Raw genomic sequence first — 23,761 nt, forward strand, 5'->3', positions numbered from 1 at the left:
TTCTGTGCTTCAAATAGTACAAGCCGTGAGACCACTGTGACCCCAATCTGTACTGAAGAATGCAGTATGCTGGGAAGGGACAGGAAATGGGGGGGGGGGTTTCAATACACTGAAAATTAATGCTGAAGAGTATGAAATAAGCATTTCTTTCTAGGAAGAGAGACTGGAACAACTTAATGGAAAGAAGCTAAGCACTGACACAGCACATCAGAACAGAAAAGTGCTAAAGCTTTCAACTTCAATGCAAAATAGTTATCACAACCCCCGCCAAAGATATTTTCTTTAATTTGCTTCGGTTAAGGAGAAAGTAATAGCCTCCCCAGTTTTCATTTACTCTTTTTAAAAAGGACTGTGAACAATAGTTTTAGATTTAAAATTCAGTAGAGCTATCATAGCCTTTCTTACAAATGGAATCATTTTTAAAAGAAAAAAGGGTTTAAAAGTATACAATTACAAAACTGATTTCTCATTACAGAGAGAACAGCTATATATTGTGATAATATAGTGGAACGATAAATCAGTCCAAATGCCACAACGTTTGTATTCTACCGTCTTGGAGCTTCAGAGGTTAAGAGTTCTCTGGACAACAAGGATTGTGTCACAGAGGGCTACAGTGGGAAGGAAGAATCATCCAGAACTGGACAGAAAAACCTTGAGTGTGGTGGTATAAAAAGTGTCAAAAAAATTCTCAGTTAAAGTGTTCTTCCTCTCTTGTGGATCCTGTTGCCTGCCTCCGGAAATGTATTCAACTGATTATTGTCTACTGAATCCATACAGAAGGGTACAAGTTGCATTCTCTGCATAATTCACATTTTCCTAGATGGACATCTAGATTAAACTTCTCATGATATATTCATGTAGGAATTGGAGATAAGCAAAGTAATCCAAAACACCAAACCACTATGCTGAAGGGAGTCTGGGTGGAATGGAGGTCTCTCTTCATGCAGTCAAGGCAGATCTACATGTCTGAAATTTGTTGGGGTTCATCTCCTCCTGAGGGGCTACCATGTTTCCAAATTTCATGCAACTCCATATATAAATATGGCCATTTTGGTTTCCCAGTGCAAGTCAATGGGAAAACCAAACTTTCAGCTGTCCTGAGGTCCAAATTGATCCAAACCAAATCAGGGCTTGAATCACTGAATCAGATCCAAACCAAAGCAGAGATGGTGGTGGTTGCACAACCCTCATTACCAGTATAAAATATTCTTCTTTTCAAAGTATTTATGTACAAATTTACATGGGCTTCATTAATCTTGGTCTTCATGGTTCTACATGAAGCCAGTGTGGTGTAGTGGTTAAGAGCGATAGACTCGTAATCTGGGGAACCGGGTTCGCATCTCCGCTCCTCCACATGCAGCTGCTGGGTGACCTTGGGCTAGTCACACTTCTTTGAAGTCTCTCAGCCCCACTCACCTCACAGAGTGTTTGTTGTGGGGGAGGAAGGGAAAGGAGAATGTTAGCCGCTTTGAGACTCCTTTGGGTAGTGATAAAGCGGGATATCAAATCCAAACTCTTCTTCTTCTACATGCAAATTTTTCATTGGTAAACAAATTCATATGCTCAACAGACATGACTACAATCACTAGCAATAAATCCGAGCTACATCATGAGCTACAAGGTGTATGTTTTGGTCTGCTCTTGGCAGCTTTCTCCTTCTATACTTTGTAAGACAGTGCCATACTGTGGACAGTCCCATTTCGTTGCTGTTTTGCTCTGCAGTCTCTGCAGGTACAGTAGGCATGTTTTCTGACCCAGTTTCCTCACCAATCTCTACTTAGCTGTACGCTGTTAGTGACGCTCCTGGCATGCCAACCAGATACTGCAGCCTGCAGTGCAGTTTGTTACAGCACGTTCGTAGTTCCTACTTAAAAAACAACAACAGTGGAAAAGTACCGTTATCAACTAAGCCTAATTAAACTGAAGCCACTTTCATATATGTGCCTGGCACACTTACATATGCTAATTTGTGAATGCTTGTGTATCCTCAACAAGCAGAAAAAATACATTTTTTAGCTCTGTGTCTGTGTGTGTGTGTGTGTGTGTGTGTGTGTGTGTGTCAGAAAGGGAGGGAGGGAGAGAATTCCAATTTTTTCTTACGGTCATTTTTTGGGAAAGAAAGCTCATAAAACTATTAGCTTAAGCATGTCTTTTTATCAGTTACTAAGATACGGAACTCACTACAAGAGAGACCTCGCTCAGTTTGTCTTACTTTCATTTATCCACACTACAAACAAGCAGTTTGTAAAATCAGGTACAATAATACAGTGGAAGCACAAACACATGTACAGTCAAACCTCAGTTGTCGAACGTAATCCGTTCCGGAAGACTGTTCAACTTCCGAAACATTCAACAACCACAAACTCAAAATGGAAGCCGTGTAGCACGTTCGGCTTCCGAAAATCATTCAAAAACTGGAGCAGTTACTTCCGGGTTTTCGACGCTCGGTATTCTGACACTTACTCCTCAGAATGCTATGCTAAAATATAGTACTTACTGGAAATTAACTATTCAAAAGTTGTCAGCTGCCATGCTGAGAATATATCATATTGAATCCGGGCCAAACAGACACAATCTCTGGAGGATCAAGACATTAAGATTCGTTTGAACAACACTTGATATAAAACAGTAGTGGATGGTGTGATGAGCCACTGATCCTCATGTGACTTTTGGTCAGTCATATTGCTGCTGCTTACCAAAAAATAGAGAAGAGAATACAGCAGCAAGGAATCTGGTGGTAAATATATGTTTTGGAAGAGGATATATTTTAGTAAGCCCTTTACAAGATTTGCTTCCCAATAACCCAGTCCCATGGATCCTCATGGAACATCCTCTCAGAGTAATCTTCTTATGATGACAGCCTCAACTGCATCAGGGGCTACTGGGAGATTAAGTTCCTTTCTCACCTTTTATTTTGGTCAGGCTGGAGACAGCAAATGAACTGGTTGCTGTGGAAGTACAACACAAGGCAACTTCTCTCTTTTCCTTTCTCTGCTCCCAGCTCCATTATTCTCTAAAAACACACACCTTGGCAATTTCTGGGTAAACCTAGAAAGCGGGGTGTTCAAAATTTTCAGGATCACACCCTGAAGAAACGTGCACCCTCAGATTATTGCTTCGAAGCAGAAAACAAATGGGTAGGAGAAACAGTATCTGTCATAGACAATTTTTAGGGAGAAGTTTTACATGAATGTATTCATTTTCATGAGCATCAAAGAGCCTGCTTCCTAATAGTTTGGAAGGGGTAAAATCTTCTTTGGGTTAAATAAGGAGTGTGGGTACAGGGAAAGTAGTTGAAGTGCAAACTTCAGATCATGCAGAAGGAGAACCCATGAGAAAATTTGGCTTTCTTCTTATGATAGTTGATAGTGGAATTTTACAAAAAGTAGTATTAGAAATTGGTGCAACCAACACTTCACGGAAGACAGGTTCCATGGAAGCAGTTGCTGTTGGAGAGACAGAATACCCCATCTCTCCTAGCCCCCAAGAGTCTAGAAATTTATTTTCAAGCTAAACAGCCTTTGTGAGCTTATTTAAAAGGTTAATATAAAATAAATTATTCAGAGAAGAGTCCACACAGTAAAACAGGATAATAAAACTGCATATCCATAAGAATGTCAAACACATTTACATTTATAGTAGAAACACAAACAGTAAGTGAATCATTATTATTATATACAACTATCAGACACTGATCTGACCCAACAGTGAACCTCATCTTCAGAGGGAAAAGATAATCCAGTGCAGCATGCCTTATGCCTGAACAAATGATACATTTCACATGCTGCAGATCTTTGTTTAAAATAAGCTGTGGTGTTTTTCAACATGTTGGGCAAAATAAATTTTCTCTTCTGCAAGAGCTCTTCCATAAAGTATAGTTCCGACTCTTATGACTCACTGAGTTTTAGAGTTTCCACTCAAAGTTAAAGCCAAATGTGTGAACAACATATATTCTATCACAGTCCTTTTAACTTCAGGTAACAGACTAAATAAATTATGCTCAGGAATTGAAATTATCTCAAATGGTAAGAGTCATTTCCCTAAGTTACTCAAACATCCCCTAACTGCATCCTTTAAAAAGTTGTAGAAAAAAAGTCATCAGAAAGTCACCATGGATACACATTTCTCTAATGCAGCATCCTCAAACTCGGCCCTCTAGCTGTTTTGGGACTACAACTCCCATCATCCCTAGCTAACAGGACCAGTGGTCAGGGATGATTTGAATTGTAGTCCCAAAACAGCTGGAGGGCCGAGTTTGGGGTTTCCCTACTCTAATGTGCGATTGATCAGATGTGAATCAAAGGTATGCATGTAGACAAAGTTTCAGATGAAACTCATCTGTTGTTCTTAGGGTCTCATATCAGAGTAGACACACATTCCAAACATGGGCCTGAAGCTATTTTCCAGTTGCCTCCCAGGATTCTTCCAATGACAAGAACACTAATAATAATGTGATGTTACCTAAGGCCTGTATTTTCACTTACCAAACTGTCTACAGTGGTACTTCTGGTTAAGAACTTAATTCGTTCCGGAGGTCTGTTCTTAACCTGAAATTGTTATTAACCTGAGACAGCACTTTAGCTAATGGGGCCTTCCTCTGCCGCCACGCCACGACTGCGCGATTTCTGTTCTCATCCTGAAGCAAAGTTCTTAGCCTGAGGTACTATTTCTGGGTTAGCGGAGTCTGTAACCTGAAGCGTCTGTAACCTGGAGCATCTGTAACCCGAGGTACCACTGTAATTTTATCTAGCCATCTTGGGAAGGATCATAGTTTAGTGGAAGAGCATCTTCTTTGCATGCTGAAGGTTCCAGGTTCAATCCCTGATGTTTCCAGGTCAGCCTAGGTATACCTAGCTAGAAAGAGTAACATTCTGACTCTATATAAGGAACTAGGGTTTCTGTACTTTTGCCTCCATCTGTCTATGAGAACGAAATGTTACATTAGAAGTGCCCCCATTATTTTTGATGCAAGCACTTTTTAATTAGGATGACCATCAGTGGCTAGAGTTAAACCATTATGTGTCTTAAAGGTAAAGGTAAAGGGACCCCTGACCATTAGGTCCAGTCATGGCCGACTCTGGGGTTGCGGCGCTCATCTCGCTTTATTGGCTGAGGGAGCCAGCGTACAGCTTCCGGGTCATGTGGCCAGCATGACTAAGCCGCTTCTGGCGAACCAGAGCAGCGCACGGAAACGCCGTTTACCTTCCCGCTGGAGCAGTACCTATTTATCTACTTGCACTTTGACGTGCTTTCGAACTGCCAGGTTGGCAGGAGCAGGGACCAAGCAACGGGAGCTCACCCCATCGTGGGGATTCGAACCGCCAACCTTCTGATCAGCAAGTCCTAGGCTCTGTGGTTTAACCCACAGCGCCATCCGCGTCCCACTTCTATGTGCCTTACAGCCCCATAAAAGCCAGCACATTCGTTATGGTATAAGCTTCTGTAGGCTTAAGACCACTTCTTCAGCATTTTGATGAAATGAACTCCAGACAAGTGTGACTTCCCAACACTCTTTCCCCCAAACTTACCAAAAGGTAAAATGCAGTAAGAGAAGGGCTCTAGAAGTAGTAAGGCTTCCGTTAGGCAATGCCACAAATCCACAGGGCCGTGTTCGGGGCTACCAGGAACCACTGAGAAATGTGGTTGCATCCCTAGATGATGCCACGAGTATGCATTTCAAATGGTTCTCCATTCCCTTACAGCAGAACATGCTCACCGTACATGAAGGGGCCAACAAAGACCTTACATTGCACCCTGAATCCTCCCTTCACTTCCATGTCCAGGAATACAGGGAAAGAGTGATGTAGAGATGCACTGAGGCACTACAGCTGCAGCGCTACCCACAGCATACCCAATTCATACCCTAGATTACATTTCCAAACATCTTGAGGAATTCGACAATGTGATCCAATTCCCCCAAATGATTTCTAGTACACGTGGGAAGGAATCCACTCGGCAGATGGTGTCACCTCCTCAGGCTAAGTGGACAGCAATTGTGGAAATGGCCAATTGGCAAATGGCCAATTCTGAGCCATCTGGCATGACTAAAATAAAGGCAGTGCCAAGAAAGTGGCCCGATAAACAAAAGAAAGGTCTTTTGCTGAGAAACAGCACTTCTGCCATCTAAATAAAATAGATACACCAACAATAGCTTCAATAAGAAAAGTGAAAGCCTTGCCTGATAAGGAAAAAAAATGAAGCTCTTGTGAGAATGATTGAATTAACCTCTTCTAAAGGGATGCAAGTAAATCAACATAATAAATTCATGGGGAAATGGTATTTTTCTTGATGTATTGGAATAGTAAATATAACACTGAAGCACAACCATGAGCTGTTTTTAGTTTATTACAAGTTTACTTTGTTATTTGAAATTTTATACTTTTGAAATACTGTAAAGTTTTAGATACAGATAGGTAGCCGTGTTGGTCTGCCATAGTCAAAAGCCATAGTCTGTGTATCTGAAGAAGTGTGCATGCACACGAAAGCTCATACCAAGAACTAACTTAGTTGGTCTTTAAGGTGCTACTGGAAGGAATTTTTTTATTTTGTAAAGTTTTAGAACTACTTTTAAAAATTCAACTGTTTTTTGGTTGTACAGAATTCGGACTAGATTGTCCCGTAGTACATTCATGGCATCCTGCTCTTAACACTTCCATTTTCAGAGATCAAACAAGAAAATGTGTCCACCATATATTTATATTTATATTTATATTTAGCCAATAACAATGCTGTTTTGTCTGCTATTATAAATGCATGGATGGTTGTTAAATGTGTTATTTTAACTACAATGGTACCTCAGGTTAAGAACTTAATTCGTTCCAGAGGTCCATTCTTAACCTGAAACTGTTCTTAACCTGAAGCACCACTTTAGCTAATGGGGCCTCCTGCTGCCGCAGTGCTGCCAGAGCACAATTTTTGTTTTCATCCTGAAGCAAAGTTCTTAACCCGAGGTACTATTTCTGGGTTAGCGGAGTCTGTAACCTGAAGCATCTGTAACCTGAAGCGTATGTAACCCGAGGTACCACTATATGTGGTTTCAATGTGCTTTTAATTTTAGCTACTTTGGGGGCCCCAGCTGGGGGCTGAAAGGCAGCAGAAAAAAATGAAAAGATGAATCAATATTTGAAAGCTACAGCTGATACAGAATGCAACAGCTTTCCTTGATCATGAGGGTTGGACAGCAACAGCATGTTATACTAGTCGTCTCACCTGGGCACCCTGCAATCTTTCAGGCACAGCAGACAGTGTTAGTTTTGACTTTCAACACCTAAAAAAGCTTTGATGCTAACATGTATTATTCCCTTTATTTCATGATGATCTCCAAGTTCAACCTGAATTCCCTCCTGACCAGCTTTATTTACATTCCACAACTTGTTATGTTGGCAACTGTATGTGCAAAGCACATCCGCATTCTTCTGTTGGCACCTTGCTTATCAACTGTAGAACTTGTACCATCTTTCTGTACTGTTTATGGAATCTTAAATGGGGTTTTTAAAAAAATGGTTTTAAAAGAAGATCCAAGTGCCTCTGTGTTAAAACGAGTCACACTAGAGAAATGGATAGTAAAGAGTGTTCAAAAGTAGGAGCATATTGTGCTCAAAAATCTTCATATTAATTCTTTTTTCTCCATTTTCTTTCCAGTGTCACAGAGTTAGCAACGTGCAAGCTGGAAAAGTATGGCCACCTTGCAAACACCAGTTCTGCAATTTCAATGGACAACGTGTTGTTAACATTGCTTTGACATACATACAACCACATTCTGATCATCGCTATTGAACTGCGGAACATGAATTTTAAGCAATTAACCATATTGGGGAAAGGGGATAAATCCATTCATTTTAGTTTATCGTGTTGGTAGAAAAGAATATTTGCTAAATACTCATTTCTTTACCTCTCGGGAACAAAGCATGATTGGAAGAGGGGATCTATGTTCTTTTTGAGGATGAGAAAAAGAGGGGTATGGATTTCATTTCATCTATTTTTAGTGCACGCTGAACTAGTTCATCAGAACTAAATGAAATGAAAAATTACCATTGGATTTAAAGATGCCATATGTCAAAACTATTATTACTATTATTATTTATTTTAAAAACCCATGTTAGAGATATTTTTCTTATGCTCCAATGATTCTTAAATACTGCTACAGATTGGCTTGCTGAGATAGGATCAATAATAAAATAGCCTAGGAGAAATAATTGAATCAAAATAACTTCCCCAAAGAACACGTTAATGACACCGCTCCTCCAAAGGCAGAAATGTTATCTTTAAATAGTTTCCCTCATTTACCACTTTTAACTTTTTTTGCCTGATGCAAAACCAGAATGTTAGCAAATACCTGTTGATGGTGATGCTTGTTTATTGTTGTTCTTTCAGTTTATTATCCACCCTTCACCATAAGATCCCAGAGCAGGTTACAACAATTTAAAACAAAGTACTGTCAGAATAATAGGGTGGGTCCATGTATATATACCTTAGTAGCCCACCTGCTGTTGATCAACAGAACATTGTAAGGTCATAGGACAATATCAATTGCTTAACTATGTTCTGTCAAAGACTGCAGGGCTTCAAGCAGGAAACCTCATTGTCAGAGACTTGTCCCCATACCACTTGTTCTATTCAAATACTGACAGCAAATACAAATGTGATCACTTTTAGATGAACTTGACTGAGGGCTGATTATTTTTATTCACACACGAAGGACAGGGTCTCACCTAGAACATTGCCACTAATTTTGATAAATATATTGCCAACCTAGGCCCCCATTAAGATCTGCATGGTATGATTAATTAATTCAAAATTTCATCCATGTGTTGTATGAGTGGAGTTCCACTCACATAACTGGACAGTTGTTTCTACTCTTCCCTCTTTATGTCCCCATAATCTGCTACAATGGGCCCCCAAACCAGCTGGAGCTAATTTGGAGGGCATATGGGAGGCTGGAGGGAACAGGAGAGAAAGAGGAGGCACTGGTGTGGACACAGGAATTTGTTAAGAGAGTGAAGCTGCAGCACTGCATACAACCCCATGGACCAGCCTCTCCCACTCAGATATTGTTGCAGATAAAGGTACTCTCTCCTTTTTATCCTCCTCTCTTCTCCAGGGACCTGTGAGTATTATTAGCTTGCTTTTATCTTGCCACATCCACTTTTAGATACCAATACTGTGTTTTTTCTAAGTGGTTTTTGTTAGTGCACTTTGAACCTAAAATATCATTCCAGAACAGTTCATTCACAAACATGCACACCAAAATCCCTGTTCAGTCATGTCATTCCTTTGTGAAAATGAATGGAGGCAAAATATACCGTATATTTCCGTCTATAAGACACCCCCATGTATAAGACACCCCCTATTTGGGGGGACTCAGATTTAAGTAAATGGGGGGAGATGTATCTGTGTATAAGACACCCCCTAATTTTTGACATTATTTTTTAGGAAAACTCTGCCCAACAGTGGACATATTTCAGTCGTGTGTCATTTCAGAACCCCCATTAAAGTGCTATCATCTGGCTTTATTATAGCAGCTAAATTAAGAGTGATGTTCAGCTTTTGATATGTTATATATATATTCCAGGGAGGGAGGTATCAATTAGAAGTTTCATATTTTTAGCTTTTTACCTCTCGTGGACATTTGGGATAGCATTGGCTAAATACTTAAATAAGGTAAAGGGACCCCTGACCATTAGCTCCAGTCGTGACTGACTCTGGGGTTGCTGCGCTCATCTTGCTTTACTGGCCGGGGGAGTCGGCGTACAGATTCCAGGTCATGTGGCCAGCATGACTAAGCCGCTTCTGGCAAACCAGAGCAGCGCACGGAGACACCGTTTACCTTCCCGCCGGAGCGGTACCTATTTATCTACTTGCACTTTGACATGCTTTCCAACTGCTAGGTTGGCAGGAGCAGGCACCAAGCAACGTGAGCACACCCCGTTGCGGGGATTCGAACTGCCAACCTTCTGATCTGAGTCCTAGGCTCAGAGCTTAATTTCCTAGGAAGTTATTCTATTTCTATTCCTGGTGGATTGTTCCCATAAATTTTACACTGTGCAGCTGGAAAACAAAATAGTTTTTAGTGTTATGCTTTTCCTTCAAAATGGGCAGTGGTGGGAAACCGTACACTGTCCTAATTTTCAGGTACAGCAGTGTTCTAAAGCACTGCTTCTTTTGGCTGACTGTTTAAATAATTCACTCTTCTTAAAAGCACCTTCCCAGGCCTCACCCAAAAGAGAAGCATTCTGAAGGGCTTAGGGAACACAACAGTGCGAGATAATGCAAAGATTTGTACTCAATATTCTGGGATCTTGTTTTCAAGGAAAAAGGAAAACGTCACAATTCAGCCTATTGATCCTATACCACAGATCACACTCTCTGTCTCGTTCTTGACTTCTTACAGGGCCTGTTAAATAAAGATTTAGCTATTTCTCTAGTTAGTGCTACATATTCAATATTCAACACTGGATGCAACCATAGCTGCTTGGCATTTGCAAGGAAAAGGCGAGAGATCAGCCGCAGAGCACAAGCTTTGCATGTAAATGGTCCCAGGCTCAGTCTCTCCTATCTTCAGGTAGACCTGGAAAAAACTCCTGTCCTGAATCTCTGGAGAGACTCTGCTAGTTAGTATGGACAGCACCAAGATAGATGGACCATGTATTGATATAAGGCACTTTCCTACAAGTTGGGTAGGAAAGTTCCAGAAGTTCACCCCACAAATTCACCTATCCAAAAGAAAGTCTAAAACTGAAGATTTTAATACTATGTGATATCCTTTTGTCTGTTTTATTACGAATTAACCTCATATTATGCAAAATACCTTCTCTGATATTACAGTGGTACCTCGGGTTAAGTACTTAATTCGTTCCGGAGGTCCGTTCTTAACCTGAAACTGTTCTTAACCTGAAGCACCACTTTAGCTAATGGGGCCTCCCGCTGCCGCCGCACCGCCGGATCACAATTTCTGTTCTCATCCTGAAGCAAAGTTCTTAACCTGAAGCACTGTTTCTGGGTTAGAGGAGTCTGTAACCTGAAGCGTATGTAACCTGAAGCGTATGTAACCTGAGGTACCACTGTATTTCTACTTTTACGGTTTTCAGCAACTTGTATATAAGTAATATGCAGCTTTTGGTGTTCTACAATTACTTTTATTTTTTGTATGTGAACTCTCACTTTCACTGATTATAAAACATAGTTTTAGGGACAAGGATTTTATACTGAAGATTTTCCTGTACCGATCTTTTAAGTTACTCATTACAGTGCTACCTCTGGATGTGAACGGGATCCGTTCCGGAGCCCTGTTCGCATCCTGAAGTGAACGCAACCCGTGTCTGCGCGTGTGTGGGTCACAATTCGCTGCTTCCACACATGCGTGTGACATCATTTTGAGCGTCTGCACATGCGTGAGCAGCGAGCGTCTGCACATGCGTGAGCAGCGAAACCCAGAAGTAACACGTTCCATTACTTCCGGGTGCCCATGGAGCGCAACCCAAAAACACTCAACCCGAAGCTACTTCAACGTGAGGTATGACTGTATATGATTATATCGGTTTCCTCCAAGCTTATTCTAAAACCATTAAAATTAGTATTAAAAGTACAGTTAGGTTTAACCACTGTCATAATGAGAAATAGCTATTGAAATGTTTATCAGGATCTCACACAGAAAACCAAGACATTACTGGAGCGATTTGAATAAGTTGGTTAGACATCAGATAGGTATCCACTCAAGACGGCAACTTCACACAAAGGCCTATGAACATGAAAGACCCACCCCGCAGATGCTCATACTTCTAATTGCTTCTGGTGACCTCAGCAAGCCAATGAGCCAATTGGACTCAGAGTGTGAACCTGGACATTTCTCTCCTCCCCAGCCTTGAATGTTTGTGCTGGCATGGAGAGCCACTGCACATGAGCAACATGCAGTGTGAGAGGGGGATGGAGACCGGTTCTTAAGAGGTCTGACACTAGTCAGATTTTTCCTCCCCCCGCCTTTTTTTTTGTGTTCTGTGGAAGATCAGAACTAATTTCTATCTGGCTTTTCCCCAAACCAGTGTAAGGACTCTTGAGCAAGCTGCTCACAGCTTATATTATTCAATCTACCTTGCTTTACATTTTCCTACATCTCCCACCGAACTTAAAACAACTTGTAAGGTTACTAATGAGAGACTGAATGTAATAGTGGAAGTTACTTGTTGTTAACATTATCTTACTTAACATAGCAGAAAGCACACCCTTTTTATGTAAAAGTCTAAATCGCAAACATGAAAGAAAATTTCAAAAAACTTGGGGAATGTTTTTAAATAAAGTGACTTTGTTCTAATTATTTTCAGTACGGCTTTCTAAGCACGGAATCAGTGTGAGTTAATAGCCTATTTTCTCACTGGCTCGCAGCCAATCTGCCTCCACACTGACACTGTACACAAGCCAAAAGTCACCTCCAAAGATAAAGCACTTGTTCAGTATGAGTACAAACCTAAACCAGAACTGAGGAGAACTGAGACACAAATAAACAGAAAATGCCATGCTTTTTTAGGTCCAAACTAGATATGAGGCAGCAGCCACATCTGTATATAGTCACAGACAGGCTGGGACAAATGGGCTTGTAAATTAGGGATGGGGAATCTGTGCCCCTTCAGAAGCTTAATTTCCATCAGCCATAGCCAGCACGGCCAGTGGTCTGAGATTATGGGATCTGTAGTCCGACAACTGGAGGGCCACATGTTCTCTGTCCCTACTATAAGTGACAGAGATTAAGGAGGAAAGTTCCAGAAAAAGCACAATAGTGTACAAAAACAAGGGGAGGCAGTAATGATTCTGCACCTAAATCACCTCACACCTAAAGATCTATCTTTACAATGCAAAATTTTCCGTGTGATTATTCTCCTTTTACACTGAGCTTATTAAAAACAGAACAGGACCCTAGTCTCTGAAACATAAACATGATAAGCAGCAGGGATGGCCAGCTTCTGTAACCTTAAGGTTATCAGCTCTCTTATTTCTTACCACCTGAAATAGTTTCTTCCCCTTCCCTAATAGGTAAAATCGCAAACAAACATTTTACCATGGTTTGTCTAAATTTTTCATAGGGCCATCAGAGATCAGATAATTCAGAGGCTACTCTAGTCCAGAAGCCACCAGTTGGCCAATCCAATGGATAATGATGCTGTGTTGTAAATTGCTCCTTTTTTTCGTTTCTTCTCTTCAGTTTGCTGATATAAGGCAAGGGAAAAGATCATCATCTTCCTCCTGCTATTTTAATCAGCTGTTTTTAAAGCAAAATTAACTTTTCAGGGCACCAGGAAAGAGCAGACAATTAAAAATGCACTTATTGCATTATCTATTTCCTTAAGACCTACGGTTTTGGTAATCAGCTTAGTGATACATCTAATGTACTGAAGACATGCTCTTGGCAGCTGAATAGCAAATCTAGCTTCAAAGGCTTATTATATTCCCTGAAAGCCTTTGTAGTCCACATTTTTACAGTAAAATGTGTTAAACTCCTGATACCCATATTCCCCCCCAAAATATGCAAAAATCTATAAACACAAACAGAATTCAATAGACTAGATTTGGATAAAAGTTGCTATTAATATTGTATTGATTTCATTTATTTATTAATTAAATTTGTATACCACCCTTCATCCAAAGATCTCAGGAAGGTTCACAGTATAAAAATACAAAATACCGTATTTTTCACTCTATAACATGCACCTGACCATAACACGCACATAGTTTTTAGAGGAGGAAAATCTGTCGGCATGCCACCCGTAGGCATTCCCTCCATAACACGCACAGACATTTCCCCTTACTTTTTAGGAGGAAAAAAGTGAGTGTTATGGTGCAAAAAATACGGTAAAACAATATGCATAATAAAAACGAGCAAAACCAAAACAAACCCATAATCCCATTATTATTATTGTTATTATTATAGATTATGATAGATTATTAGTATTATTGACCTAATAACAGGCTAGGCAGAGAGACAAGGCATCACACAAGTTCATCCTATCAGCTTCATTTTTGGGTGAGGATTTGAACATGTGTCTCCTTGATCCTAGTCCAGTGCTCTAACCATACTGGCTGTTCAGAATTGAAGATCTGATGCTTATTCAGGTTTCATATTGGTGTTGTTTATTTTATCTGCCTCACCAAACACAGCCATTTACAGTGGAATATAGTTCAATGCAACAGAACACTTCTCCACTTTGTTACTATATCTGCATTTTCTCCTTATATGTTTAGAATTCCAGTAATAATATTAGAGCTCAAGGTTGGAAGCAATCATATGTATACAGAGAAAATATATGTTACTTCAGCACAGTGACAGCTCTTCAATGATTTCCAAAGTGTGCCTGTGCTAATCAACTTGGAATAAGTTGATAAGGTGAATAAGTACACTTTGCACTTTCATGGGACCCTGCAGCCAGACTCTGAGGTTCCCCAGACAATACCACAGAGGAATGGCATATGGTGAGGCAGTGACAGCACTGTGCCAGCCAAGGCTCCAGCTGCCCACCAACTTCATTTCCCAGAATGCCTCTGGGCCCAGAGAAGAAGATGGCAGGCAGCTGGCAGCAGTTGCACTAGTTAGCAGTCTATTTAGAGCCAGTGTGGTGTAGTGGTTAAGAGCGGTAGTCTCGTAATCTGGTGAACCAGGTTTGATTCCCTGCTCCTCCACATGCAGCTGCTGGGTGACCTTGGGCCAGTCACACTTCTCTGAAGTCTCTCAGCCCCACTCACCTCACAGAGTGTTTGCTGTGGGGGAGGAAGGGAAAGGAGAATGTGAGCCACTTTGAGATTCCTGAAGGAGAGTGAAAGGCGGGATATCAAATCCAAACTCTTCTTCTCTTCTAGTGTCCATCTTAAAGTATATATTTTAACCTTTGAAAGTCACCAACCGCTTATGTCCAAGTTATTTGAAGGGCACCTTCCCCTATATCAGCCGCTCATCAGTTGAGGCCTTCTGCCTCTCAGAATAATCAGGTTGGGCAGAAGTGTGTGTGTGTTTTTCCCCCCTTCAGTGATTTTATCCTTCTGAAATGTACTGCTGATGGGGGCAAGTCATCCTCATTCCCTACAGTCATTTAGGAGAGTCCTTATAACCCATCTGTTTTCACTGCCTTTTCTTTGAAGGTATGTTTTGCTTTATTGCATTGCTGATGTGTTTAGCTTACAGCTGGCTGGGTGTTGTTGTTTTTTTAATGCAAGTGGCTTTCATTATGCATATTTATTTTGATTATATTATACTTTTATCTTGTAACTTGAAAGTGCTTCTACCCTTAAAGGCAGCTTTCAAATATTTAAAATAAGATAACCAGAACTATTCCAGGACAGGCAACTTAACACTAATGTGGAAAAAAGACAGTTTTATAAAGGCAAGTATGCATGAATGTTGCCATGCCTCATATTATTATTTTCTGCTGTATCATCCTTGCTATCACATTGCTGGAAGACTTGATAAACTGCAAAAAGGAGCATTAAAATGTTTCTACGGGAATTTCTTGCTGTGTTCCTATATGCCAGCATCATTAATAGGTGTACACAAGGGAAAGGGGATAATCCTTCTGTAGAAGAAAGCATGAAGACAATGCTCTTGATGAAGAATACTCCTACCTACAAAATTTCATGTTCCATCAACTTTTTAAAGAAAAACTAATTAGATTAACTTATTCAAAAACTCTTTCCTCCCCCCCTCCCCACTCTCTCTCTCTATATATATATGTTTCTTGCTTTGGAATGTGAAATTTTAATGCATATGTTAATTAACCAGAATTTTTTTTTCCCTGCTCAGAAACAGCCTTTATTTTAAGGGCAGGGGGAACACCCAATCTAGAAGCATTTGATGTGCAAAATGCTTCCTTGATTTAGTGTTGCATTTGCAGTTGATGTCACCAGTGATCAGTGATGGGGTCTCTGTGCTGTGAAATGCCCCTTGTCACAGTTCAAGCTGATGTGGGCAGAAGAATTTGACACCCAAGTATTCAGGTGTTTTACTTCTGACATTCTCCACAAGGGACAGTCCCATTTTTAGCTACATTCCAGGATTGTGACTGCCACCAGCTAGTGCCAAAATGTCAATATTTGTTTTTATATAGATATATATTTTAAAAAAATCAGTTACACTTAGGTTCTTCATGATCTGATTATATCTGACATCTCAAGGTTTTAGCTATCCAATTCAGCCCTGTAAGCTCTTTCATTCTATATCAGTAGCAGCTTAAACACTGCTGATCTTACTAAGATGTTTATTAATAAAACAAACTCTCACTTCCTCCCACCCGTGAGTTCACAGTATTCAATGTTTCTAAAGTTGCTCTTTTTAATTGGCCGAACTCTAGGCAACTTCTTTTTTCATTTAGGTATAAGTCCATTACATTGGCCACCTCATGAGAAGAGAAGACTCCCTAGAAAAGACCCTGATGCTGGGAAAGATTGAGGGCACAAGGAGAAGGGGACGACAGAGGACGAGGTGGTTGGACAGTGTTCTTGAAGCTATGAACATGAGTTTGACCAAACTGCAGGAGGCAGTGGAAGACAGGAGTGCCTGGCATGCTCTGGTCCATGGGGTCACAAAGAGTCGGATACGACTAAACAACAACATAGGTCCATAGTCCTTTGAAACTCTCAGCTCCACAAAAGATGGTACATCAGAACATGTACATGGAAAAACTGAACTACAGATGCACTAAAATATAATATGCTGTTACTAAGTAGGGGTGGGGGAAAACATAGCCAGACATATCCAGATTATGTCAAACAAAACTCAACACTTAGGATCGCTCTTAAAAGTAATATATCTGAAAGACCAACTCCCTTCCTACGGACTGTCTGGCGTGTTGAAATAGGCAGAGGAGGCCCTCTGGTAATTTCACCAAGCTCAGATTTGGAGTAGAGGGGGAGTGGCAACCCCTAAACAGTGAAATTCCTATCAGGTGCATCTGACACCTTCATAATATAGTTTCCATGGTATGCTGAAAACACACCACCTTGCTCTGGCTTTTGATGACCAAGATATAAATTTTATAGCCCACCCTAGTCTCCTGACTGCAATTTAACTGGTTTTAGTACTGTATTTTTTAAATTATTGCAATCCATGCTGGGATCTCATGGGGAAGAACAGAGAAGGAACCATCATCATCATCAGCATCTTCATCGTCTGAATTCAACTAACCTATTACTCTAGCAGAAGCCACCACAAGGACCCCTGTTAATGCAGCAGGGCTTTCCCCCACCCCATTCCCTAAGTCTTTCCCAAACCCCCAGAAGAAAATATACGGGGAGAAGAGGGGCAATTGTTCCATCTCACAAACAGAAATGCTTGCACTGATGAACAATCTCCTTGGCGCTATTTTGAATTCCACCCAATATATACTTTTAGATGCACAAATTTATCTGGGAAGTTTGCCTCTCTCTATATTGCTGCTACCGTAAAACTGGACTTCTATTTTCCATGTAACAGAGTCCCATCTTCTCAGAGACTGCTTCAATAGATACCACCACAGAGGTACAAGATGGCAGTCATCTATTGTTACCACCACAGCTTGGATGTTCTTTCCCAGTGTATAATGTCTGAGGGCTACAGATAGCCCTTGCTCAAAAGGTAAATTAGTAACAAAAGACAAACAAATAACTAGAGGTCTGACCTTAACAAAATTCATGGTTTCTCCTTACCTCAGATGCTCCAGTGAGGCTGGGCACTGCAACAGGTGCACTGATTTGCTTTTTCAAACAGTGTTCAGTCGATTTCTTTCCATCCTCGCTCTCTCCTTCATTCAGCATCCTGCTCCATCCAAGTTGACCATAGTCTCCTCTACCCCATGTAAAGACTTTCCCTGTTTCTGAATAGAACACACGCAGTTGTTCAGCATTAGTCCTCCAGACAAAACTTAATCACTGTGAAAACAGCAGCAACTCAGCAATGTAAGAAAAATAACAAGAAACTAGGCTTTTTATTTTTTAAAAAAATGCACTCCAACCTCTTCTGACTTCAAGAGTTAATTAACACTCAGCTTTTTTTCCTACTTCCCCAGTTCATATTTCTCAAATTCCCCTCTCCTTACATTTTCCCTACGAGTTCCAGTCTATCTCAAGGTAGTGGTAGAGGCTTTTCTGTACAATCACCTGAGATTAGTAATGAGCTGGAAAGATAATAGGTAACCCAGGCAAGAGGGAGCTGATGATTTGCCATGCTAGGGAGAAAGACTCAGTGGACCAGTTGGTCATAAAGTATTAGTTCTACCCAGATGGGCTCCTACTCCTTGTTAAGTTGCAGGTTCATAGTCTGAAAATACTTGTCCATCCAGCAATTCTCCTAAATGATCAGGTAACAATAGTCCTGTAGTAGCATTTTACCAACTTTAGTTGCACCCCCTACTGGAAAAGAGATGCCTGCTACTGTCATTCATGCCTTGGTGGCAACAGGCGCCTGACAATGAAAGTCCCATGGGCTGAAGGCACATGAGGCTACCATCTTGCTGAAGCTAAGCATGCCTGGGTTAGGTCAGTGTCTGAATGGAGGTGAGTGCCCGGAAACCATGTGTTTATCGTCTTGGGTTACACAACAAAAGAAAGGTAGGATATAAATTTTAAAAAAATTTAAAAAGTGATCTGGAAACTCCACCTAGGACATATAATACCCATTCTGAAGCTCTCTTCAATAAGGAAGCTTGTAAGTACATCTAAGCAAACACCCCTTTCAGACTTTCATGCCAAACATGCCCTAGGTGGTCCATTTCTTTACTGCACTTGTCTTCCTTTCAGAGACAGGAAAAAGCGTTTTTATTCCCTCAAGCTCAGGCAAGTTAAGTTCTTAAATTGTTGCCTTCTGCTGCTCTTCATGCCTTTATTTAGGTTTTTTTTAAGCTGTCGTGTTTTTTATGATTCTTTAAATTAGTTTAATCTGCTTCTGTGTAAGCTACTTTGAGAATGCTTGTATGAAAAAACTGCACATAAATATCAAATAAATATTCTCTCCTAAATATTTTTGCTGCCTGTGGGCAAAGGAAAAGATGGTGCCTTTCCCATTCCAAACACAGAAGCTGTCCAGACTAGAAGCTGAGTTCAGTATCCTCCATTGCACCTGTGGGCAGAAGCTATCTTAGCGGATGCGTGGTGAGTTGAATGGCACACAGAGTTCTGTCCACTTCCTGTCCCCCAGCATATTCCGCCAAAGGTGCCTGCTTCACTCTGCCTAATGATAGGGCTGGCCACTGCTTTTTTCCTTAAAAAATGTTTAGGGGTATTCTCATTTACCTACTCATATTGAAATAGTGCCCCTCAATGAGGCCAAACTTAGATTCACAAAATCATTAGGGGTATGCGTACCCCTGCGTACCCCCCCCCCCCAGAAGAAAAGCACTGGGGATGGCCCTGAAACCCGTGCACTGAGGCAGACTGGCTGTTGCTCCTTCTACCTCAGCCCTCACACAAGGACTTTCCTCAGAAAAGCTTATGAGCAGGCCTCAAAACAGTGAACTCCCTTCTCCTAATTCCCCCTGCTTCCTTCACTACAGAAAGAGGCGAGAGCCTGCACCAGGAGATCTTGCAGCTATTTGACCATGTGGACAGTTCAGTTGCAAGACAGGCTGCCAAATCAAAGAACACTTGCTATTTATCACCGCCAACCAAGGCTTGGGCTTGTTTAAAATTCAAGCTATGGTGCGCCTCTCACTTTTAAACTTTTAATAGCAATATCTAAATGCAGATAGCAGTCTAATTATAGTTATGCAATTAAAAACAAATGTAGCTCCTCATTATCCTTGCAAGTTTAACTGTTGCTCTGAAGGTTCAAGAAGGACATTGGTTTCTCATATTAATAACAAAAAACATAAAGGACAAGGAAATGATGAACCTGCTCATCTCTTTCAGAAGGCAAGGATGCCAAAACATTAGCCATTACTGTATTTGGAAATGCATCACTGGGTGACCAAAGGTTTATTTTATAGTGTGCTACAGTACCTACAGTATAGTTTATTTTAAACTATTCAGATGTTTGTCTCAACATGCAGGTGAAGGGGTATAGGATTGTAGCCACTTGTGGCCTCAGGCTTCTGCCCTAAACAAACTCAGAACAGCATATGAGAGAATTTATGCCTATGCCCTGCCCACATGATCTCAGCTTAATTGTATGGACAGAATGATACACACAATTCATACGCAAACAACTCCTTAAGACATTACACTGGAGACATGCACAGGTGTAGCCAACAGCCACACACTATCCCTTTCTGTGTATTTGAGCGCTTGAACAAGTGGTAGCATTTGTTTATTAAATTGTAGGTTATCTCAAGCATCTTTCAATATCCTTAAAAAGGCATCTACATTTAGGTTAATAAGCAAGTTTCATAAAAATTTAAAATTGATGAAGTTTATCAGACCCACTTACTAATTTAATTTGTGGGCAGTCATTTTTACAAATCATATTAAAACACTTCTATTAATTGTTCTGTGGCTTTAGCCATCCCCTGGGGCTAGTTTTTAAAGCAGCACTGCAAGAATTTACCATCACTTAAAATCTCAGCTATTGTAAGAGAAAAGCCAAGCACTGCTTGACTTTGCAATCCACCATTGTCCAAATACCGCAGATCAAGACAGATCTATTGTCTGCTCTAAGCTGCTGACAGTAAGGTGGTAGGGAAATAAAAATAAGTAGACATCAATGCTGCCCTCTAGAGGGTAGTTGCAGCACCACAAGCCAGATTTTCATTGTTCCAAACTTGGCCAAATTCCAACAAGCAATTAGACAATTTACCAGCACTGCTTTATCTAAAGAAGTTATGTAGTTAGCAATCCCTTATTGCTCCCTAAAGACCAGAAAGTCAAGAGAAGCCCCCTCCTTACACTGTGAAGTTTCCATCTTCAATTCATTCCTGTCCTCAATGCTCTCCCAACAAGCTCTTCTCCCTGTAATCCTTAGCCCTGGTTCTTCTCCTTTCATCAGATGTCGATGTTCATGTCTGTGTGCAGCTGAATGTCTCCAAAGGATGGCAAAGAGTTCATCATGCCCTAGAGTTCTGTGATTCAGTTGGGCCTCTTCCTACCTGTCAATTATTTGTTCAGTGTTTCCATAGCCATTCCAATTTTTATCTACTGGTACAACTAAAATAGAATAAAATATACAGATAAGAGATGTGCCAGAAAGATTTGTATGTGATTGAACACACAATTTTCCTCCTTCTATTTTCACATCCACACACGGATTGCGACATTACACAGTTTAGGCACCAGATGGCACTGTGCTTGGCTGTATCTGGTTGGTGAGAGGTTCCCTTTTGCTGTTCTTGTCTTAGGGAGAGAAAAATATGTAAGATTATTGCCTAACTTCCTAGTCAGACAACTGTCTAAGTCTTCCTTGACACTTGCCTTGAGACCTAAGGTAAAGGGACCCCTGACCATTAGGCCCAGTCGTGGCCGACTCTGGGGTTGCGGTGCTAATCTCCCTTTACTGGCCGAGGGAGCTGGCGTACAGCTTCCAGGTCATGTGGCCAGCATGACTAAGCCGCTTCTGGCGAACCAGACTAGCACACAGAAATGTTGTTTACCTTCCTGCCGGAGTGGTACCTATTTATCTACTTGCACTTTGACGTGCTTTCAAACTGCTAGGTTGGCAGGAGCAGCGACCGAGCAACAGGAGCTCACCCCGTCGCGGGGATTCGAACTGCTGACCTTCTGATTGGCAAATCCTAGGCTCTGTGGTTTAACCCACAGCGCCACCCGCATCCCTGCCTTGAGACCTACCCTGTGTTGAATTTTAGATCGCAAGTTCCATAGGACATGGCTTGTCTTTGGTGCTACTTTATAAAACACCAAGCATGTTAGGGGTGCTATTTATTATTATTAAGTAAAGCTTTTACTGTAGAAGAATAATAGTGTAGTGGGTAAGCTGTGAACCATGACACTCAAGTTTGATATCTCACCTCTGCCTTGCCTAAAACACACATCAGACCATATCAGACCATGCCATCTTGTTGCTCATTTGATGGAGAACAGGAATAGTATACATATTTTGAAGCAAGCAAAGAAGCTTTGCCTCCAGGCTGTTTAAAGTCGGTACTTTCCTACTGCTAAAGTTTTTCACTGCCATAATTTTAATTTGTCAATCTCATGGCACTTCAAGTATGCACCAAGGTTTAATGTGATGTAATACGATGTAACATTTACAATTTAATTTGTGGGTTTTTCCCTGAGGGAGCCAAATGACAATCAAAATGAATAATATACTATAAATTCCTGATTCAGCGTAACTAGGTTTGACAAGGCCCATTGGGTCTGCAGTGATTGTCATAAACAAAAAATTTCAATCTCCTCAGTGAATTTCTTTGGACAATCTATTAAGCATTATCTAGAAAACCAAGCTGAAAAATATCATTTTTCAACTTATCTCTCTGTGGAAGCCTTTGTTCTCATAGCTGCCTCAGTCTCTACTGAAATAGTACCTCTCAGCCACTGTGTTTGGGATGGAATGAGAAGTGGAAAACCCATAGATCACCACCTGGTGTGGCTCAGTTGTGTGAGCAAGAAAGCATTGGCCAAGGCAGAACAAGTTCAAATCCACAAAAGAAATGAATGTACAATTCTATAAAGCATAATATCACACACATCTCTCTCTATCTCTCTCTCTCTCTCTCTCTCTCTATATATATATATATACACATACATACACACACACACACACACACCCCACAATCATTTTCACGTTCTGTTTCAAAGAGATATATCAACATGAAGGGTGGGGATGAGGCATCTTGGCCGTCTGGCCTCCTGTTTAGAGTTCTGCACTTGAATCTGAGAGACCAGGATTTAAATTACCACTCAGAAGTGGGAAATTACAGGGTGTCAATGGGTAAGGCATTTTCTCTTTGTTCACCAGCTGTGGGAAAATGTGCCATAAAAGCAACTTGTTTATAGCAGGGCTTGGGAACTTATGGGCCTTCAAATATTATCAGATGCCAACTCCCATCAGCCCAGGTCAAAGTGGTCAATAGTCAGGGACGATGGAAGTTGTAGTATGGTGACATCTGGCAACCCTAAATGTTCCCCACATCTGAGCTTTACAGGGTTACTGGCGGGATTAATGTGGCCTGTAAAGAAATTAAGTAAAATAAGAATGGACAAAATAAAGAATACAATCTTATGAGATTTCGGCTTGTATCCGAGGGGTGGGAAACTGTGACGGCCTTTGCCAACCCTGTGTCCTGATATTGTGGACTACAGCTTCCATCAGTCCCAGTCAGCATGGAAGGCACAAATTTAGCAAGGCTAATCTAGTTAGAGTCGTTGCATGAATCAAAGCCATTGTGCAGTAACTTCCTAATGATTCTGATTAGGTCTGCCTGCCCTTCAAATAAAGAACATAATAAAAAACCTGCTGGCTCAGGTCAGAATCCTGTTTCCAACAACAGCCAACCATATGCCTCTGAAAAGCCCACAAAAAGACATGGGAAATAGCAATGGTTGCCATACATCTCAAACATATTTGTAATACCATAGTTGGTAGCAATGTCCAGGTAGAAATCAGCAAAACATAATTTTTTAATGCAAAACTAAAAAAAAAAAACACACCAGCTTAACAACTTTGCCCAGTCTGGGTCTTTCCCCTCAGTTAGCTGGCAACCCTAGTGCTTATTCATATGGCTAAGTGGTAACAGATAATACATCTGGGGGCTGGAAACTCACTACTGTATGGGGATGCCAGTTGCTATGGACAGTGTATATCTATGTATGTGTATGTATGCATTGCAGTCGGTTGGACTAGATGACCCTTGAGATCACTTCC

At 40.9% G+C, this 23,761-nt stretch overlaps 1 protein-coding gene across 5 annotated transcripts in view; it reads right to left on the reverse strand.

The window, feature by feature from the left end:
- The window catches only part of SERGEF (secretion regulating guanine nucleotide exchange factor), a 107,104-nt gene that overhangs the window by 62,818 nt on the left and 20,525 nt on the right, over positions 1 to 23,761 (reverse strand). For all 5 annotated transcript variants that reach the window (XM_079966710.1, XM_079966712.1, XM_079966711.1 and 2 more), the window contains exon 9: positions 17,659 to 17,825. In XM_079966710.1, the coding sequence (XP_079822836.1) occupies positions 17,659 to 17,825 (167 nt within the window). The remainder of the gene's footprint in view (positions 1 to 17,658; positions 17,826 to 23,761) is intronic.

This window comes from Podarcis cretensis (genome assembly GCF_951804945.1).
Source record: "Podarcis cretensis genome assembly, chromosome: 1".
NCBI lineage: Eukaryota > Metazoa > Chordata > Lepidosauria > Squamata > Lacertidae > Podarcis > Podarcis cretensis.